Consider the following 23,253-nt stretch of genomic DNA (forward strand, 5'->3'; position numbering starts at 1 on the left):
CACCGCAAACGCCGTCGACTCTGTGTTTAACTCTCATGCTTGAGTGCTTATTGCGTTGTGTCTGCCCTGGTTAGTGCAGTCTTCGACTTATTGCTTAAGATATGAACATTTTGTTAGGGTCGGAGCAGATGTCTCATTGGTCTACTTCCGCCTATCAGATTTGAGCACTCTTAGCGACACGGCCATTGGCTAGAACTGTCATGCCTATGTGTGGGGGTGATTGACTCTGTTCAGGGCTTATCTTCACTACTCTCACGGTGGGATTTTATACAGTTCCCATATACGTCTTAGCTGACGTAATGTTGAGTTACCGCCTCGAGAGGGAACGTCTCCAGTTACTATCGTAACCTCGGTTCCCTGAGAGGCGGGAACGAGACATTACGTTAGCCGCCGTGGTCACTGTTTGATCAGCCATGCTAGCATTCAGTCGTGATTCTGACGTAATTTTCGCACCCCTGCATTTTATACTGCCCGCTTACTTGTCAGTATTTTCATGCTTCGGGTCAATTGGCCAGCTGTCCCCAGCTGGCGTTAGCCAATAAGATTTCAGCGAAAGTGGAGAAGGGAGGAGTTCCCATATACGTCTTAGTTGACGTAATGTCTCGTTCCCGCCTCTCAGGGAACCGAGGTTACAATAGTAACCGGAGACGTTTTCTTTATTTCTCCCAGCAGGTTGCATCAATGCATGGATTTTAACTGAAGTATGACCTGCTTATAAAATATATTTATTACCCAATATTAGTATTATTTTATATAAATACATGGTGCAGATCTTGTCTATTAGCATGCAATCCCTTCGCAAAAGAAAATATTAAATAATAAATATTATTAAAACCAAAACTGTTAATTTTATTAAAAATGTTACGCCGAGGATCACAAGAGTTACGACGTACACTATGGCGTACACTCGACGCAGAAGTATAAATTGGCCTTTAGGGTTAAATCAAGATAACAACACAAGGATCATAATGTTTCAGTTCTGTGCGTTTATTACTTGTCATTAATGACTTTGATCTTCAAACACATTTTGAAAAAGCCTTAGTAAGAATGATGTGCAACCACTGAAGTGTTTAAATCAAGGCGACATGGGTTCAGTGGTTGATGAGCTTTGTAAACGAGTAAACTGTAAGCAGGGGTTAAAGTGGAAAAAAATCCTGAGCCTGAACTTTTTTTTTGGGGGGGGGGGGGGGGTTAAGTCTGTCCACAGACAGACTTAATTCAAATATTGACGATAATAACAAAAATACAGTAACAAGAGCTTAAAGTGCTTAAAAAAAAGGTAAACAGACTGAGATAGACATGAATATCTTCAATGATTATGTTTGGCACCATTTATGTAAAAGTACTGTCAAATAAAGTGATTTCTTCTAAAAAAATAACAAGTGCTTAAATAATTAAGTGCTCAAACTGCTAAAGAACTGAACTGCTAAACTGAAGATTAGAAGTGAAATCAAGGCTATTATCACTTTTTTTTCTGGGATGTAACTCGCATGTTGATTTGAAACCAACAGGCTAGTAAACGCTTTTTTTTTGTCTTCTGCCAGTTTTCTACACAGGGCGACCAGTGGCTGCGAAATTCTGAATGACAAATCATGTTCTGGTCTAAATGTGCACAAACATATTTTTTAAATCGCAGACATGGTCAGTCATAGACAACGGTGTGTCAGCTAATAGTTGCTCCCGGCTAGAGACCTGCTCTCCCGCGGGAGTACCACAAGACCCAGCGCAACCGATTGCGGCACGGGACAATATTTGATTGGTGAATGCGGACGCTGGCGGCTAGATATTATTGTGTGCGGGTTGCGGGAAAATAAAATTATTGTAAAATTATTTTATTTTAAGTGGAAATATCTACCAAAATAAAATAACTAGAAACAAATAGACATTTATTTAAAATAAAATAAAATAGACTTTGCAGAATGGGAGGATGCGGATGATACCATAGACAGCGACGTGTAATTCGATTCCGAAATAGCGATATATTTAAATGGCAAATTGGATGGATTAGAAGCACACAGACCGGATGATGTCCTCCAGTGGTGGAAAAGACGAATTTCCGAGATTAAGCAAACACGAATACTTTGCATTCCAGCTAGCGCAGGGCTTTCAGTATTTGCGGTCGCATACTGGAGCAGAGACGGATTAAACTGAAGCTCTCAACAGTGAACGACATGCTATTCCTGCATGGGCACAAGAAGTCGTACAGGTTTTTTTGTCAATTCAGTTCATTTCTATTTATTTGTTTAGCTAAATATTTAAAATTGGTATATTTTGTTATTGAGGAATAAGGATATTTTTTGTTAAATGTTTGAAGGAATTGCTCAGGCCCCTAAGCTACTTTTCCTTTGAACATGAAATAAATCCAGGTTTATTATTATTATATAATTTATTAGGCTATATAGCCTAATTATTATAGGTATATATTTTTTATTTACATTTCTTACTTTTTTACTGTATTTATATGTTCTAAGTTCCTTGTTCATGTTCACACTTTTAATTAAACGTAAATAAAATGAAACATTTGTTTATTTTCCGTTTATTATTTACATGTATATTCAACAGGGGAGCAAGTGAAAAAAAAAGAGTAGCAGGCAGAATATGCAATGTATTTAAAAAAAGAAAAACTACTATAAGTTTACCCGTGGGATTTTGCGGGCAGGAGCGGGAGAAAATAACATTTTTGCGGGAGAGGGAAGAAAAAATACCTCACGACCACGCCCCCCTGTTTGTGTATTCATGTGGGCGGAGGTTAATCAAAAAACTGTTTTAGTTACGTAATTACTGCAGGAACTAGACGGATGTAGTCCAGGCGGCAAGGAAGCCGACTGGAAGTTGAAGTCGGCCGGGTGCTGCCATCTTGTAGCAGAACTTCACTTGCGTTAGCATCCCATTGACCTCCCATTCATTTTGGCGTCACTTTGACAGCGAATAACTTTACATCTGAGGCGTTTAAAGACAACATTTGTCCATTATTTATTTCTAAAGATACACGACAATGTATAAAGTGCTCCATTACCTTCTATGTTACATTATGGCCCCGTAGAAACAGTTTTTGTAAAAATAGGCTAACGATTGCGTCATAACCACTCGACTCTCTGTCGCATTACCGTACAGACAGGAGGAGAAGCTCGCAGGCAATTAACTTAATATGGCGTACTGGCGTTACATTTTAAAATACTATACAAAATAATTAATCAGAATACTTACTCCTTCTCACTCACACCAAAGAACTCCCCGCTCAAGCTCGCCGTCTCTGCAAGATTAACGATGGCAGTTTGCACGCACAGCCACTTAGAAGATTTACATCTGGCAGACAGGTTGCTGACGTCATCAAGCTTAGTTTGAGTCTGCGCGTCAGAAACGGAAGTGCTAAAAATAGCTAAAAACGGGCTTCACTTGTCTCAATTGAGTTCCAATGGGGTCGCTGTGTCCATTTCTTTTACTGTCTATGGACATCATCCCCAGGCTTCATAAATTTGCGCTCCATTTTTTTTTCTCCGACAACGCTAACGTGACATTGACGTATGGGCGTCAATCATACTGTGTTGCAAGGACACGCCCTTCTCTGCTTCTGATAGGCTTGTAACGTTAGTTAAAGCTGCGTTCCTCTCATATGATTGGTAGAAGAAATAAATTGGCTCGAAAATATTAAACTGCATGCGCAGGCTCTCAAATATTATTATATATTTCTTTCCTCACGGCCACACGCCGGAGATCCGGCACGGTGCCGGAATACTTTAAGCCCTGTGTAAGTGAATCGATCTGTCAGTATCCGCGCTGATGGATTAGAATTGTTTTTATACAGTCTATGATTAGAACACGCGCGTTACAAATGAACAGGTAATTACTAATGGAGATTCATTCTATTCACGTCTATTACAGTCAGAAAAACTAAATGTCTCTCCTCCAGCTCACTACTTGCACTTTTAGCACACTATTTGTGGCATCTTCCAGGCCACTGGAGGGCAGTAGCACCGGAAACATCAACATTTTCTGCATCCGCTCAAGATGACACTGTCAACTTAAACGATCATATTACCACAATAACACCGTCTTTTTTCACGTTATTCCGCGTGTTTCTGCTGAGGAATTCGCTGTGTGAGGTTCGTTTTCATAAAGTACTTGCATAAGGTACATAAGGTTACCGTCTAAATAATGTGGCTTTCGTTATTTGTCACTGTCCTGTTCATTTCATTTACTTTTTACATTAAATGCCCGATGTGAGGGTCACAACTGAGCTTATTTACCACAGAAAACCAAGTGAAAACATTCATATGCATATATAGACGTATTTCTAATAACACAGCATTTGCAGCGTTGCAGTAATAATCAGATTGTGTGCTGCATCATTCACGTGGTCCACAAACAACAATAACAACTCGCCCACATGCTGAGAGTCTGGATGAAAATACCAGATTTGGAACAAGTTGACACGGGTTTGCTCGGTCGTCATCACAATTTTCTGATTCTGTCTTTATGTCTTTTTAGGGTGGTTATTTTCACTGCATCAGGGTGTCCTCGAGGAGACGGGACGATGTCAGAAGCGCTTTTCCTCACATTCCAGTCTCAGCTCTCCCTTGTCATGGAGACCGTCCTCAAGTCAGCCATGTTTGAGATAACCAGGCTGGTGGAGGACAGCTTCCTCAAGGAAGTGGGTAATCGGAAACAGGAGCTGGAGGTCTTGAAACGAAGGTTGCAGTTGTCTGAGAGTAAACTGAGGGAGCGGGAACGAGGGAGGAAGACACGGTGCCCGGACTGTGGCCGAACAGGAGAGTCCAGCAGAGATGAGAGCCAGCCTGTCGAGACAGTCCGGGGTGAGATACAACTACTGTTATTATTATTGATCATTTAAACTATTTAATCCATCAATCCTTTCCCGTTATAACTTATGTAGGGAGGGCTCAAGCCTATTCTGGCATCTCTGCGTCAGACCCAAATGCAGGCTATGAAAAACCATTTTACCATTTTCCCTTTAAGTGAAATAAAATCAAATAAATGTAAACATGCAACTTAGATGAAAACCTAAATGGCTGAAATAAAACAAGTTGAAATGCTAAAACTACTCGCACTTAAATAAAAATAGTTTTAAGCAAATAAAAATGTCAAAGCAAATTAAAAGTATTTTAAACATGAAAGTATATAAATAATACTGAAACAACACTGGCACTGGTTACAGCATATGAATCTAAAACTGGACAATAACAAGATTATAAAATCAAATAGGCTAAATCTGAAATACATAGATTTAAATAAATATAATACTAAACATCATATTTTTATTTTAAATGATATTATTAATCATTTATTTATTTATATATATATATATATATATATATTTATATATATATATATATATATATATAAACCATATTTATCTATACTATTAATAATCCACATTCATACAAATATTGTTAATGTGTATTATTTATTACAACATTATGAATACATTCTATCTATCTATCTCTCTCTCTCTCTCTCTCTCTCTCTCTCTCTCTCTCTCTCTCCCTCCCCTGACCTTTTAAAATAATTTATTATTTTAGTTAGTCTTAGTAATACCACACTTTTTATTAGGATTATATTCCTGCCCTTGGAAGTTTGCCAAGGCATGTCATTTAAAATGCCTGAAGAACCTCAAAATATTTATTTTCAGTTTAATAAATATTTGCAGTGTTTTTTTTTCTTCACTTTTATCATTGACATGCAGAATGAGAGTTTCATCTTACAAATCAGTACAGTATTCTCTAAATTATTGTAGACCTCCATTTATGGATTGCAATGCATCTGTTATTTTACTGTTAAGAACATCGCATGGCTTGTATATGTTCTTCATATGTTCAAATACTTTTTGTGCTGTTCCTTAATTTTTTCCCCTTTTTTCTGGTGCAGGAGCAGATGGTCTTTGTTTAGGTCTAAGCCAGAGAGATCAGTCTACCAATCAGCCTACACTACCTGTAGATGTGTGGAGCGCCAGACAACGCCTGGAGTCTAACAAACAAACAACAGCACACACGCACTCTAAGGAGAAGAATGATGTACACAGACAGAATGCAAAAGAGATCATCACACCTAACTCCAATGCACAAATTCATCAGGATTTTCTGCAGAGGATTCTTGCCAATTCAGTCATCCACAGTGAGTCCACTAGTGACTTCAAACCCACAGTGAGCAATGTAGACAAATCCGCCAAAAACTTTACTCTCGGTAAGGAAACGGACTCAAACACCTCAAGACTGTTACAAAGTGTTTCATCTCAGGATGCGCACGAGGACTTGCTGTCGTCTTCACCAAACAGCAAAGTAAAAACAGAAACTGAGCTGGATCTTCTACCTGTTAAGGAGGAGGAAGAGATGGTTCCCGTGTGGGACAGCGTCAACAGAGATGACGGATGCCAAGCAGAAATGGCTGATCCGAGTCCGGGAGAGCTCAGAGGTCCTTGTGATCAGGAGGAGATACAGGTAGAAAGCTTTCCAGGTCTAAACTCTCTCGACATCCCAGATGCCACCTCATATTTCACACCTTATTCAGTCAGCACACTGGTAAATCAAGGTATTAGGGCACAACACAGTCATTTATGCACAACAGAGCTGATGCTCTCTAGCATACCAGAGAGGTCACATTCATTTGTCCAACCAGAAAATGGACAAAGTTATCCTGGTTCAAAGAGTTCCGTCCTCTATTCTCACAATGATGTTTGTCCAGGTGTGAAATTAATCAGCCATGCACAAAACCCACAGCGTTTCTCCCAGGACAAACATGGGACGCCTGAACAAATCCATGCAGAAAGATCCCACCATTGCACCCAATGTGGGAAAAAGTTTGCGAGAGCATCTGACCTCAAGGCTCATTCGCTGAATCACAAGGGCAAGAAGCCTCTGAGCTGTTCGCAGTGCGATCAGACGTTCGCGTACAACTTCGAGCTGAAGGCTCACCAGCGAAACCACTCAGGGGAGCGACCTCATGTCTGTCCGCACTGCGGCAAGGCCTTCGCTCGAATGAGCAACTTCAGGCAGCATCAGAACATCCACACGCGAGAAAAACTCTTCAGCTGCGCTCAATGCGGGATGCGATTCAATCGAGCCACCAACCTGCGAGTTCATCTCAGACGACACAGCTACGCGGGGAAGACTTACAATTGCCCGTTTTGTGGAAAGAGCTTTCTGGGTCCCAGGCAAATGAAGGCTCATTTACTGAAAGTCCATGGAAGAGGAGGGAAATAAACATAACTAATTTATGTTTGGAAATACAGTTTGAACTGATTCCGAATTGGATCAATTCATGTTTAGATGTTATAAATGGTCTGCTCTGTTAAAACTCAAGAAGATACCACTGTCCCATAGTTGCCACCTTCGAGAAAACTAAACAAGATGTGGACAAATGGTCATGCATGGAATCTTTGCATTATGGAAAGATGAGGAAACCTATTTAGGTTTTATCAACAGGAGTTATTTTGCTGTTGTAGTGATCAGTCAGTGTGTAATAGCTGGTATATATTATGTATTTAATGTTTTTATATATTCTTTTCAACAACAGTAAAGAAAGAGTTATATGTAGCACATCCTCTTTCCTGAGATATCTTTTTTAGAATTACTTTACTCTTTATATTTTGACTAGAAAGGTACCCTGGCCTTCACTTAAATTGTGATGTGTCCCTGTAGCTTCAACTTTTTAATGGCATTTTGTTGGAAAAAGTAAATGAACCATCAGATGTACTGTAGCAGCTCTCTTTCTTGTTTCTGACAAATCAGTCCCTTCTCATCAAGACAGTAAAATTAGTCCAAAATGCTCCAGATCCATTTTAGTTTCCCATTCAGACTCCTTTTCAGTGTTTTTGTTTTTTTGATTGATGAACACTCTTGTTGGACAATACACGACCTCCTGCTCAGCCATTTCCACAAGGTTTCTGTGATCTCCAGCAGCATTGTGTCTTGATGCCTGCCTCTCCTGGAGTGATTGTAGTCGGACAACTATTATCCCCTACATACAGGTCATTATCTGATGGATTTGTATACTTTTTTCCAACAAAAGCAGTGAATTCTAGCAAGACATTAAATTAGGAGTATTTAATTTAATATTTGTTATTTGCTATATTTTATTATTCCTTCTGACTCATGCACGAATGCAGATATTTCTGACAAACATTCAGCATTCCATTTGAAATATAGTATTAAATTGCAGACTTATCTTTGTCTGTTATGATAATAAACAAGCAGGTTATATGCATGTGATCGTAAACATGACCTGAGAATTAATTGTACTTTAATTCAAAGCAGTCAGTCTCTCAAACACAAAGTTTTTTGAGCAGAATATTACAGAGGCATAGAAATGTTTCTAAATGCATCCAAGTTGAAATGAAAATTAACAATGGAAATTTAGGTTTACTAATTTATTGTTGTATTTGTTGTAGATCGGCCAAAGGTTTGCAGAGCACATTTCCACGGAACAAGGGAATCTACTGCCCATAAACAAGAAGAGGACGTTCAATGTAAGCAGTTGCACAAAGTGAGTTTCATTTAAAGGCTTTTGAACGATCGAGTGACCAGTATTATTTGTTTCTTTTGTTTTCACCAGGTTGTGGCCAGAGAGATCCTGACTCAGTTTCAGGTGTGGCAGAGGGCCTGTTATAGCAGGAACATCGAGTGGGGTCCCATTACAGCGAAGGTTCAGTCCTCTTCATTTTTCCATCTGATGAAATGATCCATTTTGATATCCTGAAATGCATGAAGATAAAGTCATGTTTTCAGGAAGTGTATTGTGGTTTGCTTTTACACAGATCATTTCTGCATTGCCGCAGTTTTATGGACGGGAGGCTGAGGTGATCATACGATGTACTAAGATGCTACACAACCGCAGGGATTACCTTCGAAGGAGAGTAAAGGTTAGAGTTCACAGGCTCAAAGATTTAAACTCTTAATTGCTTGTATGATGATGAATCATACATGAATTCACTTTTATTTATATTGCTTAAATGTTATGGAAGAAAGCTAATTGGAAAAAGGAAACATTTCAATTTGACATTATATGTGTAACTTATCTATTAGAATAAGAGATAAATAGACAAAAAGATTATTTTAAACAAATGTATTCGCATAGGTGTTTTGAAAATCTTTCCTACTAGCATAGGATGGTGAAACACAACTGACACAACATGAGCGAGAGTTCATCCAGATTTAAATTTTTGGGTGAACTATCCCTTTAAAACGTTGTATGGGTATACCATCCTGCTATGCTAGTAGGACAGATTTTTTTTCCCTGTTTATGCTTGTTTGGTTAATGGTGAAAACTGTAATGACTAGAATAAGACTGCAATTTACAATTTTGAAAATGATCAGAGAAATGATCAACAGATCTTTTGATTTAATGGATTGAAAAGATTAATGAAAATGTTCTGTATATATTGAAAAAAAATTTTTTTTCCATAACCTTTCAAAAAGTGTAAAGTATTAAAAAAAGGAAAATATATAATTGAATGAATTAAGGTTATTAAATACAATGTGCAAAAAAAAAAAATAAAATATATATATATATATATATAGACTTAGCATTATAAAAAAAACACACACACACAAGGAAAAGGACAATCCAATCATGTTTCAATTAAATATGGTCAGCATTATTGCACTGTCTCTGTAAGAACTGAAGAGGGTTTTGCTGCAGACTGTAGCATGATGATCCACTTCAATCATCTAATTCACTACATAATAATTTACCTTGCATAGTGGATGTTTTTAACATGAATGCGTATTAGGGGTGACACGCTGTATGTCTTTAATGCATGTGCATAACAATGAGGATTATTTGTCATATATCATACTCCATGACAAGGATGGACTCAAAACCACAAAAAAAAGTGATTCAGTAAGTGAATGAGCACAATTTGTCTTGTTGTTATATTGTTTGTGTATTTTAATGACACTTGCATTTTACATGAAGCCTTTTGGAATAGACTTTGTGTTTTCCTAACATCATGCTGGGTCCTCATAATAACCCCTATTCTGCAAATGTAAGAATATTTAGAATAGATTTTAAAAGTTGTCAAGGCAAACTTAAAAAATACTGAAATAAATATTAGCTGAGTAAAAAAGCTAAAATCTTGATTATTACAAATTGTTAGCAAATTTTAATAGTCAACATGTTGATGGTAAAGATGTAATCCTTGTTTAATTTGTAAAAATATCATTTTTAGACTCATATTACTGTCCTTAAAAGTGGAGAAACCCCCTGTATCTCTAAGTGCACTCAGTGTTGTGACAAGTATCACTGCCCTTATTGTGAGACCTGGGTCTACAAGCCAAGAGAGTCAGGGAGCGTTGTGAACCACGTCCAGAATCATCTGAAGTTGGCTGTCCATGAGGAGGGTGTGTATAGTGCTTCCAAATTCATTCAAATGTTCTTTCGTCAAGGCATGTTAATTCACTCTTGTTTGACTTTTTTCAGATTTCACTATTGTCAAGTGTAACTTAAAATGCAGAGAATATGCACATTTTCATTGCTGCTACTGTCCTGCTACTGTTCTTCGAAGAGGCCAGTTAAAAACACATCTCACAAAATGCAAGCAGAAGTTCAATGCTGAAGAGGAATTTGAAGGAACCTGCTCATTTGAGGAAAGTCCTGAACATCAGTAGTGCATTTCATTTTCTGTTACTGTTGATTCACTAGTTCATATATTTAGTTTCCTGTTAGCTAAAGATAACACTCAGAACTGTAGTATTTGGTGGATTATGAAACTTTGTTGTGGAAATAAACATTTACTAAGAATGTATCCGTGCTTCTTTCAGAACTGAGAAGTGCTGTGTAAGGACTGAAATATGTGTACATTATCTAAAAGAATCTTTCATTTTTACCACTACTGAGATACCACATGATATTAATAGTTCAACTTTTTAAATGGTCTTAACCATGGACTTCCTAAATTCCCAGTCCTGTAGTTTAGTTTTTCCTCTCCATATAAGTAATAAAAGTAAAACAGACACATGTAACATGTAATGTTAGAACAGTCTCCTGGAGTTAAAATATTAAACAAAGTATGTGTCAAAATAAAGCTTGACATATATAACTGCAAACAGAACTTAATAACGGATCCTCTACAAAAAAAACAAACCTACTTTAAAAAATAAATAAAGTGTTTGCGCATATTAAAAGCATAGCTGCTTCATCATACCACAGTCTGCAGCAGAAGAGTTTTCTGTTGTTTTCGGAAGAGGGGCGACACCAAGAAGTTTGGTTGTCTGGTTCAAACTTTTATTCAGTAAGGACACATTCATTTGATCAAAAGTGACAGTGAAGACATTTATAAATGTATCCATTTCCACACACAAATAATAATAATAAATATTTCTTGAGCACCAAATTATCATATTAGAATGATTTTTGAATAATATTGAGACACTGAAGACTGGATTAATGACTGCAGAAAATTCAGCTTTGCCATCACAGAAATAAAATAAATACATTCAGTAAAGACAGACTGCTCTGCTTCAACTTTTGTATTTCATTACTCATGTAAACAGGCAAAAGGTGCTTGATTACATTATCACCATACCAAACATTGTTGGAAAGTCAGCAGGGCCATTAACTCAGTAAGGTGTCACTGGGTCTTTTAACACTCTGTGAAACACTGCCTGACTTCTTGTGATCTTTTATTGCATATGTAAATGAAGAAGTCGAATGAAAATCTGCTATTGTGAAACTGGTTGTCCAAACAAACTCCTTAGTGGGCAGAATAAGCTACAACGTTGACCAGCTTTAATACTGATAAATATAGTGTGTGTGTGTGTGTGTGTATATATATATATATATATTAATTAATTTTACTGGGAAATATATAGACTGCAGACAAAACAGAGTGGTGCTCCTACACTTTAGTGTATTTGTTATTTAAGCTTTTAACAGCTTTTGTGTATCAGCCTTATCTCAGTTTATTGCAAAGCCTCACAATGTCCAGTTTCAGTTGCTGAACTTTAAAATGATGTGAAACATCTTTTTAAGATGTTCTTTTCTCCTGCAGGAAACTGCTGTGGAGAGACATCTTTTACCTGTGGGCCAGCGATATCTTGTACATTTTCAAAGAGGTGATGTTCAAAATGTACAATTGTGAATAAAATATAGTTATATATGAGCTTGTCCTCAAATATGCGTTTTGTGTGTGTGTGTTTGTGCACGATCATGTTATCTTTTCTAAGGAATATAGTCAGGCAGACTTTGTAACATTCATGGGAGCTCTGTGTGTTGGAAGGACATGGGGTGGGTTTGAAGAAAGGATCGAGGAGAAATCTTAAAGTAGATATGGTGCATTTTCAAGTTTAAGATTTGATGTCTGGTTTACAGATGATTTACATGTACGAGATTCATTGATAAGTATGTAGAGCATGAAACCCGGAATGCATGTAAATATATGCATGAAAATAATTTTATACACGTTCACCTATTTTCCTCCTCTAAACAAATGGGTTTGTTTACTTTTACTATGTTCGTTGACATGAACAACAAGGTTTGCCACGAGACATCCCAACAATACTAAAGCTAAAAATGCAGTTTGTCCGCAATGTTGTGGGATACGGTCCCGCTGATATTTGTTTCCCGTCGGCCCGTTAAGCGGTGACGCTTCACACTCCCCAAAGCGACTGGGATTCAGAGCCCCGTCTCAAACGGGGGAAATTTACATTTCATCGAAGGTAAGCTTCTCTTTTATGAAATATTTGTTTACCTTTGAATATGTGTTCTAGTGGTTCTCGTTTCCAGAATTTGCACAGACTCCATCATTAAATGATTCCCGCTTCAGACTATTGATGAGGTGAGGAGGAGTTTTTAGCTTTTCTAGTAACGTTATCTGAACTTAACAGTGCTGATTACGTGAATATTTTATCTTTGCAGTTAGTTTAGAGAAAGTGTGGTTATTATTTTATGCACACTTCTATGGGGAGAAATCAGTTTTCTTCCTTAGTCTGCTTGCTTTAGCAGACATGTCCCTTTAAACGAGAGCAATACCCCATCCACGTTTGTTTTCTACAGGCATCACAGGCATGACCTGTTAAAACCTGCACAGTCAGCTTTCTTTCTTTCTTTCTTTCTTTCTTTCTTTCTTTCCCAATTTTGATTTAATGATGAGATTGTTAATAACTATCAACCGGTTAATCCAGGTACGTACAAAAAATGGTTAGCTGCAAAATCTTAAAGTGGCCACCAAAAAATACATTTATTTCGTAAAAATCTTAAGATTTTCTGCTTGTTCGTGGTGACAAATAATGTTAGATGATCAGTTACCATCCTGGAGTTATTTGTTCACTGACATAAATGCTGGGTCTGTCCGTATTTTTTAATAAATGTGCAGATGTTTTCAAAGAATCAGAAGCATCTACACATAATAGACTTTTGCTACGTTTTTAAATACTGTATTTAATGTTATTTATTACATATAATTTTCACTTAAAAGGATAGTTCACCCAAAAATGAAAATGTTATGTTTATCTGCTTAGCCCCAGGGCATCCAAGATGTAGGTTAATTTATTTCTTCAGCAGAACACAAACAAAGATTTTTTAACTCAAACCGTTGCAGTCTATCAGCCATATAATGGAAGTGAATGGGAAAAACGGCTTTAAGAGTAAAAAAAATAAACCATACACAAACAAAACCAAATTAAGCCCTACAGCTCTTGATGATACATTGATGTGTTAAGACAAGAAATGATCGGTCTGTGCAAGAAACTGAACAGTATATATATTATTATTATATTCCCTTCTGATTCACAGCAATGTCCGAACTGTTAGGTTTTCCTAAAATCTTAGCTACTGCTATTGATGGATATTTGGAATAATAACTACCATTTATAGTGGTATTAAAACTCTGAATTCATACACATTTTATCATTTTGTCAAAATGGCTTATTGTGCAAAACATGAACGTGGATGATTTGTTAGATTCTTCCAAGTGTATCATAAAGTAGGCAGCCAGATGATAAAAAAAAAATTAAAAACAAGTCTCAAAACAATCTCAATCAACTAACACGAGTTTCAGTGACTAAGAAGCATAACCTATTTATAACGGCTCATGAACAATACGTCTCCTCTTTTGAAAGGTAACCTGAAATTAGACGGCTAATTTTCAGCTTGACTGATTAAGAAGGCTTTGCCCGCAGGAAGTAAGTCTGCCCTTTCTGTGTAAGAAATCCACCACCAGCGACCCACTATGGAAGTGGAGGATGCCTTATCAGCTAAGTTCAGGGTCCTGATTCAAGGGCTCATGGTGACAACGACCTCAGAGATAGTTAAAATATTCAGCAAAGTGCTGCTGGAGACCAGAATGGAGATCACCCAGAGCTGGAGGGAGATCGACTTGTTGAAGCAGCAGCTGGAGGAATGTGAGCAGCAGAAGACAGAGGCCATCATTAGGTCCCAGAGGAGCGAATTCAAAAGAGAAGACGAGGAGGTGGAAGTGTCACCTGATGTACAGAGCTATGACACGGTCACACCAGAGGCGATGGTGAGTGGGCAGGCATCTGTTCTGTGGTCATTACCTTCACTTGTTTTCAGTGCAGTGCAAATCTGCAAAGAATCGATGTTGTTATTTCTGTGCTGTTTACCAAAAAAATACAGAAGTACAAATATATTTTATAAAATGAAAAGCAGTGATTGGGCTTGTTTCCAGTTGGTCATCATAGCCGAACTGTAATTTTACTGACATTCTGTTGAAAATGCATTATTTTCTGTAGAATCATTTGTGCTGTTTTGTTATTAATAATAACCATGTTTTGTGTGTTACAGGGGCTTGAAAAAAGAGCAGAGAATGTCTCAGAACTAGAGATGAAAGAGTCAGGCACACCAGGTACTACAATTTTTGATAGTAATTTAGATAATCTTTCATGATAATAAATAGCAATAGACATAAATCTCAGGGAAGTACCAAAAAAAAAAACAGATTATACATATATTAAAAAAAGGAAAAATGATAAACCGTAAAGTTAACTTTAACTTACTATGGTTTGTTCTCACCATGATGAAAAAGATTGATGAAAAAAACGATTTTGTAAACTGAAAGAAAATGAAGATGACAAAATAATTGAAGAACAAAACAAAATGAACACCAGTTGTTAAAAAACTAACTAAAATAAATAATTATCAAAAATAAATAATCGTTTTCATAATCCTTACGTTCTCACCCCTTGGCGAAAAAATATGAGTTGTGTGGTGGTTTAGGGAAATGTCGGTAAATGGCACATCGTGATAGTTAAAAGAAAAAATATGAGAACGCACATCCTTTCTGTAAACAATACAAAACTTTAACCTAGCATCTTGTGATCATTCTGCCAGGATTTCGGACCAATGTGCATAGGCTAAATCACATCATACATGCTTATAGTTCTTCATAAATGAGAAAAAAATAAACGTATTCAAATATGAGCCTTTACTGTTACAATATCATGATTATAGTTAAATAAGAAAAAGATATCTAACCATCATAACCAAATTAGTCTACTTTGGAGTGTTCTCTTTGGAGTGTAAGAAGCTCTTGGTGCATAAAGATGATCTGTAAAGTTGCAAAGACTAAAGTCTCAAATCCAAAGACATATTCTTTATAAATGTTAAGACTCATCCACACCCCGGGGATTCCACGTGGAACATGAATACAAACTGAAAAGCCTGTGAAATCTACGCTGAAAGGTTCCGAGAATGTTCATGGGGTTTTGTTTTCTTTAGGAATCCTGCAATAACTGTATTTTTCAGTGATATTAAGCAGATGTAAGTTTTTGTTCAGATCAAAACATTATATGTCACAATAGTAAACTTAGACTGTGAACCTTTAAAGCAAGGTCTAAAAATATATACAGCCTTTTTCTAAAATACACAACCCCTGTATCATGATACGTATCGTATCGCCAGATTCTTGCCGATACGCAGCCCTACTATAAGTAAGGGATAATGTACATCCAGCCTGTTGTTATCTCAGAATAAACCCAGACAGGGTGATCAGGACCCCGACTCGAACACGGCTAAACATATTTGTTTATTACACGCTAAAAAGATTAGTTTTTACCATATATGTTGAAATTAATGCTGAAGTCTTCCATTGTAACACGCAGTGGTTAAGTGTTTTCAGTCACAAGATGGCGCCAGACAGTCAATGTTAGCGATTGGTTATAGTGATTCATTAAGCATATATGTAAGTACCAGTCAAGGTAACTGGATGAGCAGTGAGTTATTCAATTTGCAGGTTGTTATCTGGGAATAACATACTGCTGGATGGCACGATTGACCAATCAGAATCAAGTATTCCACTTAGACGTGTAATTAAATACAAATATTTTACATCATTACTGTTGTTGTGCTGAAGCAAAATACATACATTCTGATGTGAGTTTTAGCAATACTAATTAGCAATTTTTTTGCGTGTTGATTCATTAGGCCGAAAGGTTCAGAAAATCTGTGCTATTCCTGAAAACAGCCAGAAGGTCAAGTGCCAAGAGACGAAATGCACACAACATGTGGTAAAACAAAAAATAGTTTGTCCAACCAATGTGCCACGGGTGAGGGGGCGGAAATCATCAAGCAAGACCACATCTAAAATCATTGCAAATGGACCATCTACAAGTGTGGACATGTTTACAAAAAAAACAAAATCAGAGGCGATGAAAAAAAGGAAATTAATAAAAACGGCAAAGCACACTAATGATGTTAGTGTTGCTCGTGGTCTTCGAGACCGACAGCACCTCAGCATGCAGAGGCACTGTCTGTGTTGTTCATCGGATGAGTGTGACCTCCAGTCTAGCCCCTCCAGAGCCCTGCACCAGGTCCCTAGTGTGTATATCTGTCGTAGATGTGAGAGAAGGTTTAAAACAGACCTCCTCTTCAAGAGTCACAATTGCCCAATGCCTCAGAATTGCAACAGGTGTGGGCAGATGTTCACTACTCTTCAGGGGCTCACTGCACACAGTCAGGAAGTTCAACCTCAATTCAGCTGCAGTCAGTGTGAGCAAAGGTTTTCCAATCAGTGTGCTTTAACCATGCACAAATGGATCCACACCAACCTTAGTGTTCCCAAGGATATTAAGGCTAAAAGGTTCGAGATTCGTCTCGAGAGAATCTCAGACTCCCAGCTGGAGGCTGCTTTGTCCTCAAAAAGTTCTCTCTTGCAAATTAACTCTTCAAAACAGGATCTTTTGAGTGAAGCGCACAATATGACTACAGCAGATGCAACTCCTGGATCTTTAAGCAAACATAGTGCAGAATCCATGGCAGTGAACGTACCTGAGACCAGCGAGACACAACTATCATCCCAAAGTGTAGCTGAAAGCCTGGACTCAAGGCCAGGAACCATGTCAGATTCCAGTTATGGACAGTCAAGTATCAGGAAAGTCTATGCTGTCATGTCATCCACCTCATGCCAATATCAGATTACTGAGGATGCAAATGGATCAGAGGCACCAGATGTGCATGAAACGGAGAAAGTAATTGATAACGGAAAACATGCCAGTTCAAGTGATGAGTCAGGAATCCGTTCTCCTCCAAGAAAGCGGAAGATGTCAGGTAATATTACAAAAATGGGAAAATATTTATTGAACAATCATACAATAAGTGACTGGATTCAGTATTTGATTAGTGTTAATGTTGTGGATACTATATTGTTATATTTAAAGGGTTAGTTCACCCAAAAATTGAAATTACCCCATAAATCATCCTAGGTGTATATGACTTTCTTCTTTCATATGAATCCAGTCAGAGTTATATTAAAAATTGTCCTTAATCTTTAATCTGTTTAACGCCACTCAACGGTAGGCCTGTTGCAATAGTCAATATATTTACTTATCGCATGATATATAGAAATGAGCACGATAATTTTTGGGCCCATTGATATATAGTGACACATGCGATATATACTCTGTGGCTCAGGCAGCGCCTCCCAACACACACACATAGAGAGCGGACAGCTTTCAAACGGCTCCAGGGTGTTAACAAAGGCCTCCTGTAGTGAATCGATGCATTTTTGGTAGAAAAATATCCATATTCTTAATGTAATAATCACTTTTAATGTAGCTTTTGCCAACAGTTGGAAGCAGCTCTGGGCAGATGACGTATAAAGTCAACATTGCGCATGTGTCGGTGAGTCTCGTGAAAAACAACATTTATTTACAGGATCAAAAGAAGCAACGTTTCCTTACTTTAGCAAAAGAAAACCAGTCTCCTCTTTGCTTATATCGAAATCCTATGACATTCTTCTTTACAAATCCTCATTTTGTACTTCTAATTAGTGACTGTTGTTTTGTTTTGATCTCTCTGCTGCACTTCCATTTTTCTCACTTCTGAGCGGCCTATGCGCAAAGCCGACCTCATACGTCATCTGCCCGGTGAGCCCAAGCTAGATTAAAGTGATTATTACATTTTAAATGTGGTTATTTTTCTTACAAAAATGCAACAATTCGCTACAGGAGGACTTTGTTCACCCCCCTGAGCCATGTGAGACACTTAAAAAAAAAACATAAACACTTTTTTTATGGATGGGCGCTTTTTATTTCATTTATTTTGGACTGATGCACTGCAAAACCAGTGTCATTAAATAGCTATAAGTAAGTCATAATAGGATTCTTAGAAGAAAGTCATATACACCTAGGATGACTTGAGGGTGAGTTACTTATGGGCTAATTTTTGAGTGAACTAACGCTTTAAGAAGTATTGTAAGTTCTGAGTGATGTTTTTCCTCTAGACTGTTCTCATGATGCATACAATGGCGTGTTTCCTGTTGAAAATATTCTGAGATGGAGAAACAATAAGGTAGGAATGAAGTTCATCATTTATACATCAAGAGCCTTTTAATCACTTTGAGAGAAAAAACAACAGCCTCAACATTACGCTAAACTCTGATATTAATTTCATTTTCAAAGGGAAGAAATGAAGTTAGGGTCAAGTGGATGCCTTGCACATTGTGGTAAGTCTTAATTAAGCCTTAATCAAGTCTTACTTGTGGTAGTCTTATTTAATCTTAAAATTAGAATATTAAAAAAACCTTTCTCACTGAAACAATCTTAAAAGAAACCTGTTATAAATATTATCACCTTTGGATGTGCTTCTTATATAGTGGATTGTATATACAGTAGTATAGCGAGGTTTATGACTATAAGTATCAGTTTAAATGAGAGCTGAAGTTAATTTTTCCCCTCTAAATTTTGTGCATTCATTTTCAAAGTAAATAAGAAAATGACCATTTAAACATTTGGTATTTATTTTTTTAGGTGAGGGTAGATCCTCTTGTTACAAGTGCAAGTATTTGCACTTATTATCGCAATTTCATTTGTGTTTCTCAATAATTGAGATGTGATAAGATGCTACTGACAGGATTAAAAACGGACAGCCAGGGAGAGATTTAATGATCATATATTGTAACGCTAGCCAAAGGGTGTGGGGAATGAAAAAACATTAGCATAGCTCAGGGAGAGCGCTATTTAGACAGCTCTAATTACATCATTTTTATTAATATTTATTAATTTATTGTTTAAAGACTCGGAGAAGGTTTTAAAAGATTATGGCACATTTACTATTCCATTATAGTGAGGGTTTATAAGGTTTAAGACATTCCTTAAAAAAAAAAATGTTTCTTTTCTTAGTGGTGCAAAGTTTCAGAACACGTGGGAACCTGCAGAAAGCTTTCCAGGCTATTTGGATGACAAGAACGAAGAGCCGAAGAAAACATAGAACAGACAAAAATGATATTATGTTGATTCTGCTTTTAAGAAGTTTTCTGTTTACAACAATAAGAATGTATGCTTTACAAAGCAGTTAATTTAATGATTTTTTTCCCCTAACCATTTCATTTTTCCTGTAATATACTTTAGTTGAGTTTTAACCGGTTTCTTACAGCTACTCTAGATAGATGCATTGGTGTTAAATAGGTGATGTTACATTTTAATACATCATTTTAAGTGTCTGAGATGGAAATCTTGTTATAGCTTGTCTCATTATGAACAACAACAAAAAAAATATTATTAGTGTTAGATTAGATATTTAGAATTTCAATGACATCCTCCCATTTACCTCTGCAATTTTTTTTTTTTTTTTTTTTTTTTTTTAAATGAGATTCATGTTTACAGGTTTTGGTGAAAATTTTTGGATTTTATTTTTTACTCCACAATTTAATGAATGCTATTAATGACTTGCACAGTTTATTACCTAATCACCATAAATGTTCATTGCCTCTTCCTGTTTTTAACTTTTATGTTATACCAAAGAATCTTGTAATCATCAAGGCATCTCACAGTTGAATGTGGGCTGGTAAAAAAAGCTGGTAAATGTATTGGAAAAATTAAATAAACAATTTTCAAAGTGGCAAGGCTTATCTTATCATGACATACCTTTTTAACAGCATGAAAAAACTTGCTAGTATTGTTGTTATGCTCATTGCAAAATATCTGAGTTGGAAAAATTGTACTTGGTGGTGTTCAGCCTGACACATTAAAGTGTATACCTTTTCTGAAGATCACTATTATTTGATTGACTTGTGTGGAGATAATCCATGCAAACAGCTCAAGTTTAAACACATTTTTAAACAGTTCAAGGTGCAGACTGCAGAAGTCATGAAAACTGGCTCTAAGAAATAAACATTGTGGCTTTAACACCTACAGAACACTTGCTGCATTATGTATTTTGGTCAGTTAAGTTCCTGCTGCAAGTGGAAAAATATTTAGTGTGGACTCTGAACATCTACAGATACCACAGAGAAGAATTCAAGAATTCAGAAGAATTTCAGCTGAAAGGTCTGTAATGGCTCAACTTAATGTTAAAACAGGGATCGGACTGCTTTTATGTTACAGAAAAATCTATTTGTTAATTTCCATTCCAAAATGACAGTATTTAATATTAACAAATACAGAGCGTTATAGAAGTATCTATTTTCAATTGTATTTTATTTAATTTTGGGGTGCTGAGATATTATGTATGAAAACAAAGTTAATAATTTCTACTTCGAATATTTGTCTTGGAAGAGGTAAAGGAAATAACTAAAGTCTAAAACTACTGGTTTTACTTTTACAGGAAGTGTGTTTTTTCTTTTCGAAACTAAAGCAGATACTGGAGTACCTACAGGCTACATCAGCAATGGGAGTATTCTTAACTGCTCTAACAGGTAAGATGTAAATCTAAATGTCCCAAAAGTCTTTAAATAGTGTTATTATGGCACTAACTGTTAATCTGTAATATGGTATATAATTGTCATATATCAATTGCAGATTCTAAATTAATAATTATAAAAATTATTGCAGATGATGACTTTTTTTAAATCATATATATATATATATATATATATATATATATATATATATATAAAATACACCTAATTATATGATACATAATTTAGAAAGCATACTTTAACTGTTTTAGAAGGATTTTGAACTGGTAAACGCCAAAAAATACTTTTTTTTTTTTTTTTTTTTTGTCAGTTCTCATTGTTTCACCCCTGAAGCGTTTGGAAGCAGTAGAGTTAAAAGAAGTCAGACTTGGAGAGACAGTGGCACTGATGTGCAACCTGTCTGTTTACTCTGAGACCCACTGGCTGAGGATGAGTGAGGGGCGGCTGATGGCTCTGATGGTCACAAGTCTGAAACACACTGGAGAACTGTCTGTTATCTGGAATTACAATGAAACTCATTTTGAAGGCTTTATGGAGAAGCAAATGACTGGACTGAAAATTCTCCACGTCTCCACCAGCGATCTCGCCACATACTATTGTTCAACGTCATATCAAAAACGCTTGGATTTTGATAAAGGAGTGCAACTATATAGTAAGTGGGACATTTAATTTCTTATTTTATATATATATATATATGTGTGTGTGTGTGTGTGTGTTCATCATTATTTATAGTCTGATTGCTCTACTAATTTCTTTTTGTGGTCTTTTTAGCCAACCAACAAGGTAAGCAAAAAAGTCTATTAACACTAATTTGTAGCCTAAATACATATCCCTGTTGTTTGAATCCAATATAAACAAGTGTTACATTACTTTTTCCAATTACAATTTTCCATTTTTTTAAATTATATTTACTAAAATCTAGGGTTGTCTGCATGTCTTGATGGACCTTCTCTTCATTACCAAGTTTTTGCAGCAGTGCTGAGTTTTGGCCTTCTGGGAATGCTGCTTGCTGTTTCTGTGGTGCATATGAAGACCAGGACAAAAAATGTCAAAAATGATGAGAAGTAAGGGAGCCAAAACAATTAGCATAAAAGCATTTCAAATACAGGATTGTTTTCATTTAATGGGCTTACTCAGTGTTTTATGTGCTACAAATAAAAGTTGCTTTGAGATCTTTTTGTACGTGTTTATTTTGTTAATCAAATTTACCTTTGAATTAAAAAAGATTTTTAAACTCCAACAATCACTTCCTTGTCTCCACTCTCCCTATTACATTTGAAGCATTTTAATAAAGAAAAAAAAGGAAACCTATTATTCAAAAACTTTTTATTCTGAAGTTTGGAAATTATTGAGCAAATAAATGCAGTTGCCCAATGAACCTCCAAGAGTTATGGGAAGTCCAGTTTGAGAAACCCTGCTCTACAGAATGGCCTGTTTTAAATAGTTGAAGTCATTTTTGTTGCTTCGTTGTGCCTTGAATGTCAAATATAAAAATGACATTACAAAAATAGCTCCAATTACTTTATAAAAAATTTAACCCTCTGAATCATGAATTATTTTAAAATGTAATATTTTTTACATGTTTGGTTTTACATTGAAAGTAAGTATTGGTGGATGTGGGGGTGGTGGGCTGTTCATACACGTGTGTGCACTAATACACAAGCACACACACCCTCCCACCACACACTCAAACGCAATCATGCACACATATATCTGCATTCATACAGTTGGCTATACATGTATACCTGCATACACTTTTATGACCTAATAAATCTAGACTGTAAGCATTGAAATAAATGATAATTGAAATAAATGATCATTTGTAGCTGTCTGGTTTTTTTGAGAATAAAAGGATTTAACACTTATCCCAGAGGCACATGGTGAACAAAGACAGCATAATCCTTTCATGCAGTTAAAAAAAATAAAAACCCAGAATTTCTATATTTCTATACCTTATTTAAAATTATTAAGTGTATGTATAAAATACAATTTGATTTAAATATAAAATAAAAATAATGCTAATTTATTATTTAAGTAGAGCCGTGGCAAGCATTCAATTTTAGAGTCCTACTAAAATGAATGGCAGAAATATTAAGATGTAAGTCAGAATGACAGACATTTCTATTAATAAAATACAATGTAAAGTG

The 23,253-nt window shown here is 36.3% G+C and overlaps 2 protein-coding genes across 5 annotated transcripts; both read left to right on the forward strand.

The window, feature by feature from the left end:
- The first annotated feature begins 3,945 nt into the window (after positions 1 to 3,945).
- si:ch73-109d9.1 (zinc finger and SCAN domain-containing protein 2) lies at positions 3,946 to 12,115 on the forward strand. 4 transcript variants are annotated; one of them, XM_059554458.1, is made up of 8 exons: positions 3,946 to 4,103; positions 4,489 to 4,814; positions 5,908 to 6,455; positions 8,405 to 8,482; positions 8,569 to 8,658; positions 8,771 to 8,875; positions 10,184 to 10,355; positions 10,435 to 10,759. In XM_059554458.1, exons 2-8 carry the CDS (start codon positions 4,535 to 4,537, stop codon positions 10,620 to 10,622), a joined length of 1,461 nt encoding a protein of 486 aa, XP_059410441.1. In that variant the 5' UTR covers positions 3,946 to 4,103; positions 4,489 to 4,534; the 3' UTR covers positions 10,623 to 10,759. The 4 variants fall into 4 exon arrangements, with proteins under 4 accessions (XP_059410441.1, XP_059410442.1, XP_059410439.1 ...); XM_059554459.1 differs by lacking the exons at positions 10,184 to 10,355; positions 10,435 to 10,759 and adding an exon at positions 12,005 to 12,115; XM_059554456.1 differs by lacking the exons at positions 8,405 to 8,482; positions 8,569 to 8,658; positions 8,771 to 8,875; positions 10,184 to 10,355; positions 10,435 to 10,759 and having other exon boundaries at positions 5,908 to 7,714.
- Positions 12,116 to 12,517: 402 nt separating this feature from the next.
- Positions 12,518 to 20,307, forward strand: zgc:66472 (uncharacterized protein LOC327494 homolog). The gene is made up of 7 exons (XM_059554455.1): positions 12,518 to 12,671; positions 14,073 to 14,476; positions 14,758 to 14,818; positions 16,396 to 17,517; positions 18,692 to 18,759; positions 18,870 to 18,913; positions 19,590 to 20,307. Exons 2-7 carry the CDS (start codon positions 14,183 to 14,185, stop codon positions 19,675 to 19,677), a joined length of 1,677 nt encoding a protein of 558 aa, XP_059410438.1. The 5' UTR covers positions 12,518 to 12,671; positions 14,073 to 14,182; the 3' UTR covers positions 19,678 to 20,307.
- The last annotated feature ends 2,946 nt before the right edge of the window (positions 20,308 to 23,253 follow it).

Source organism: Carassius carassius, chromosome 7 (assembly GCF_963082965.1).
Source record: "Carassius carassius chromosome 7, fCarCar2.1, whole genome shotgun sequence".
In the NCBI taxonomy this organism is placed as follows: Eukaryota; Metazoa; Chordata; class Actinopteri; order Cypriniformes; family Cyprinidae; genus Carassius; species Carassius carassius.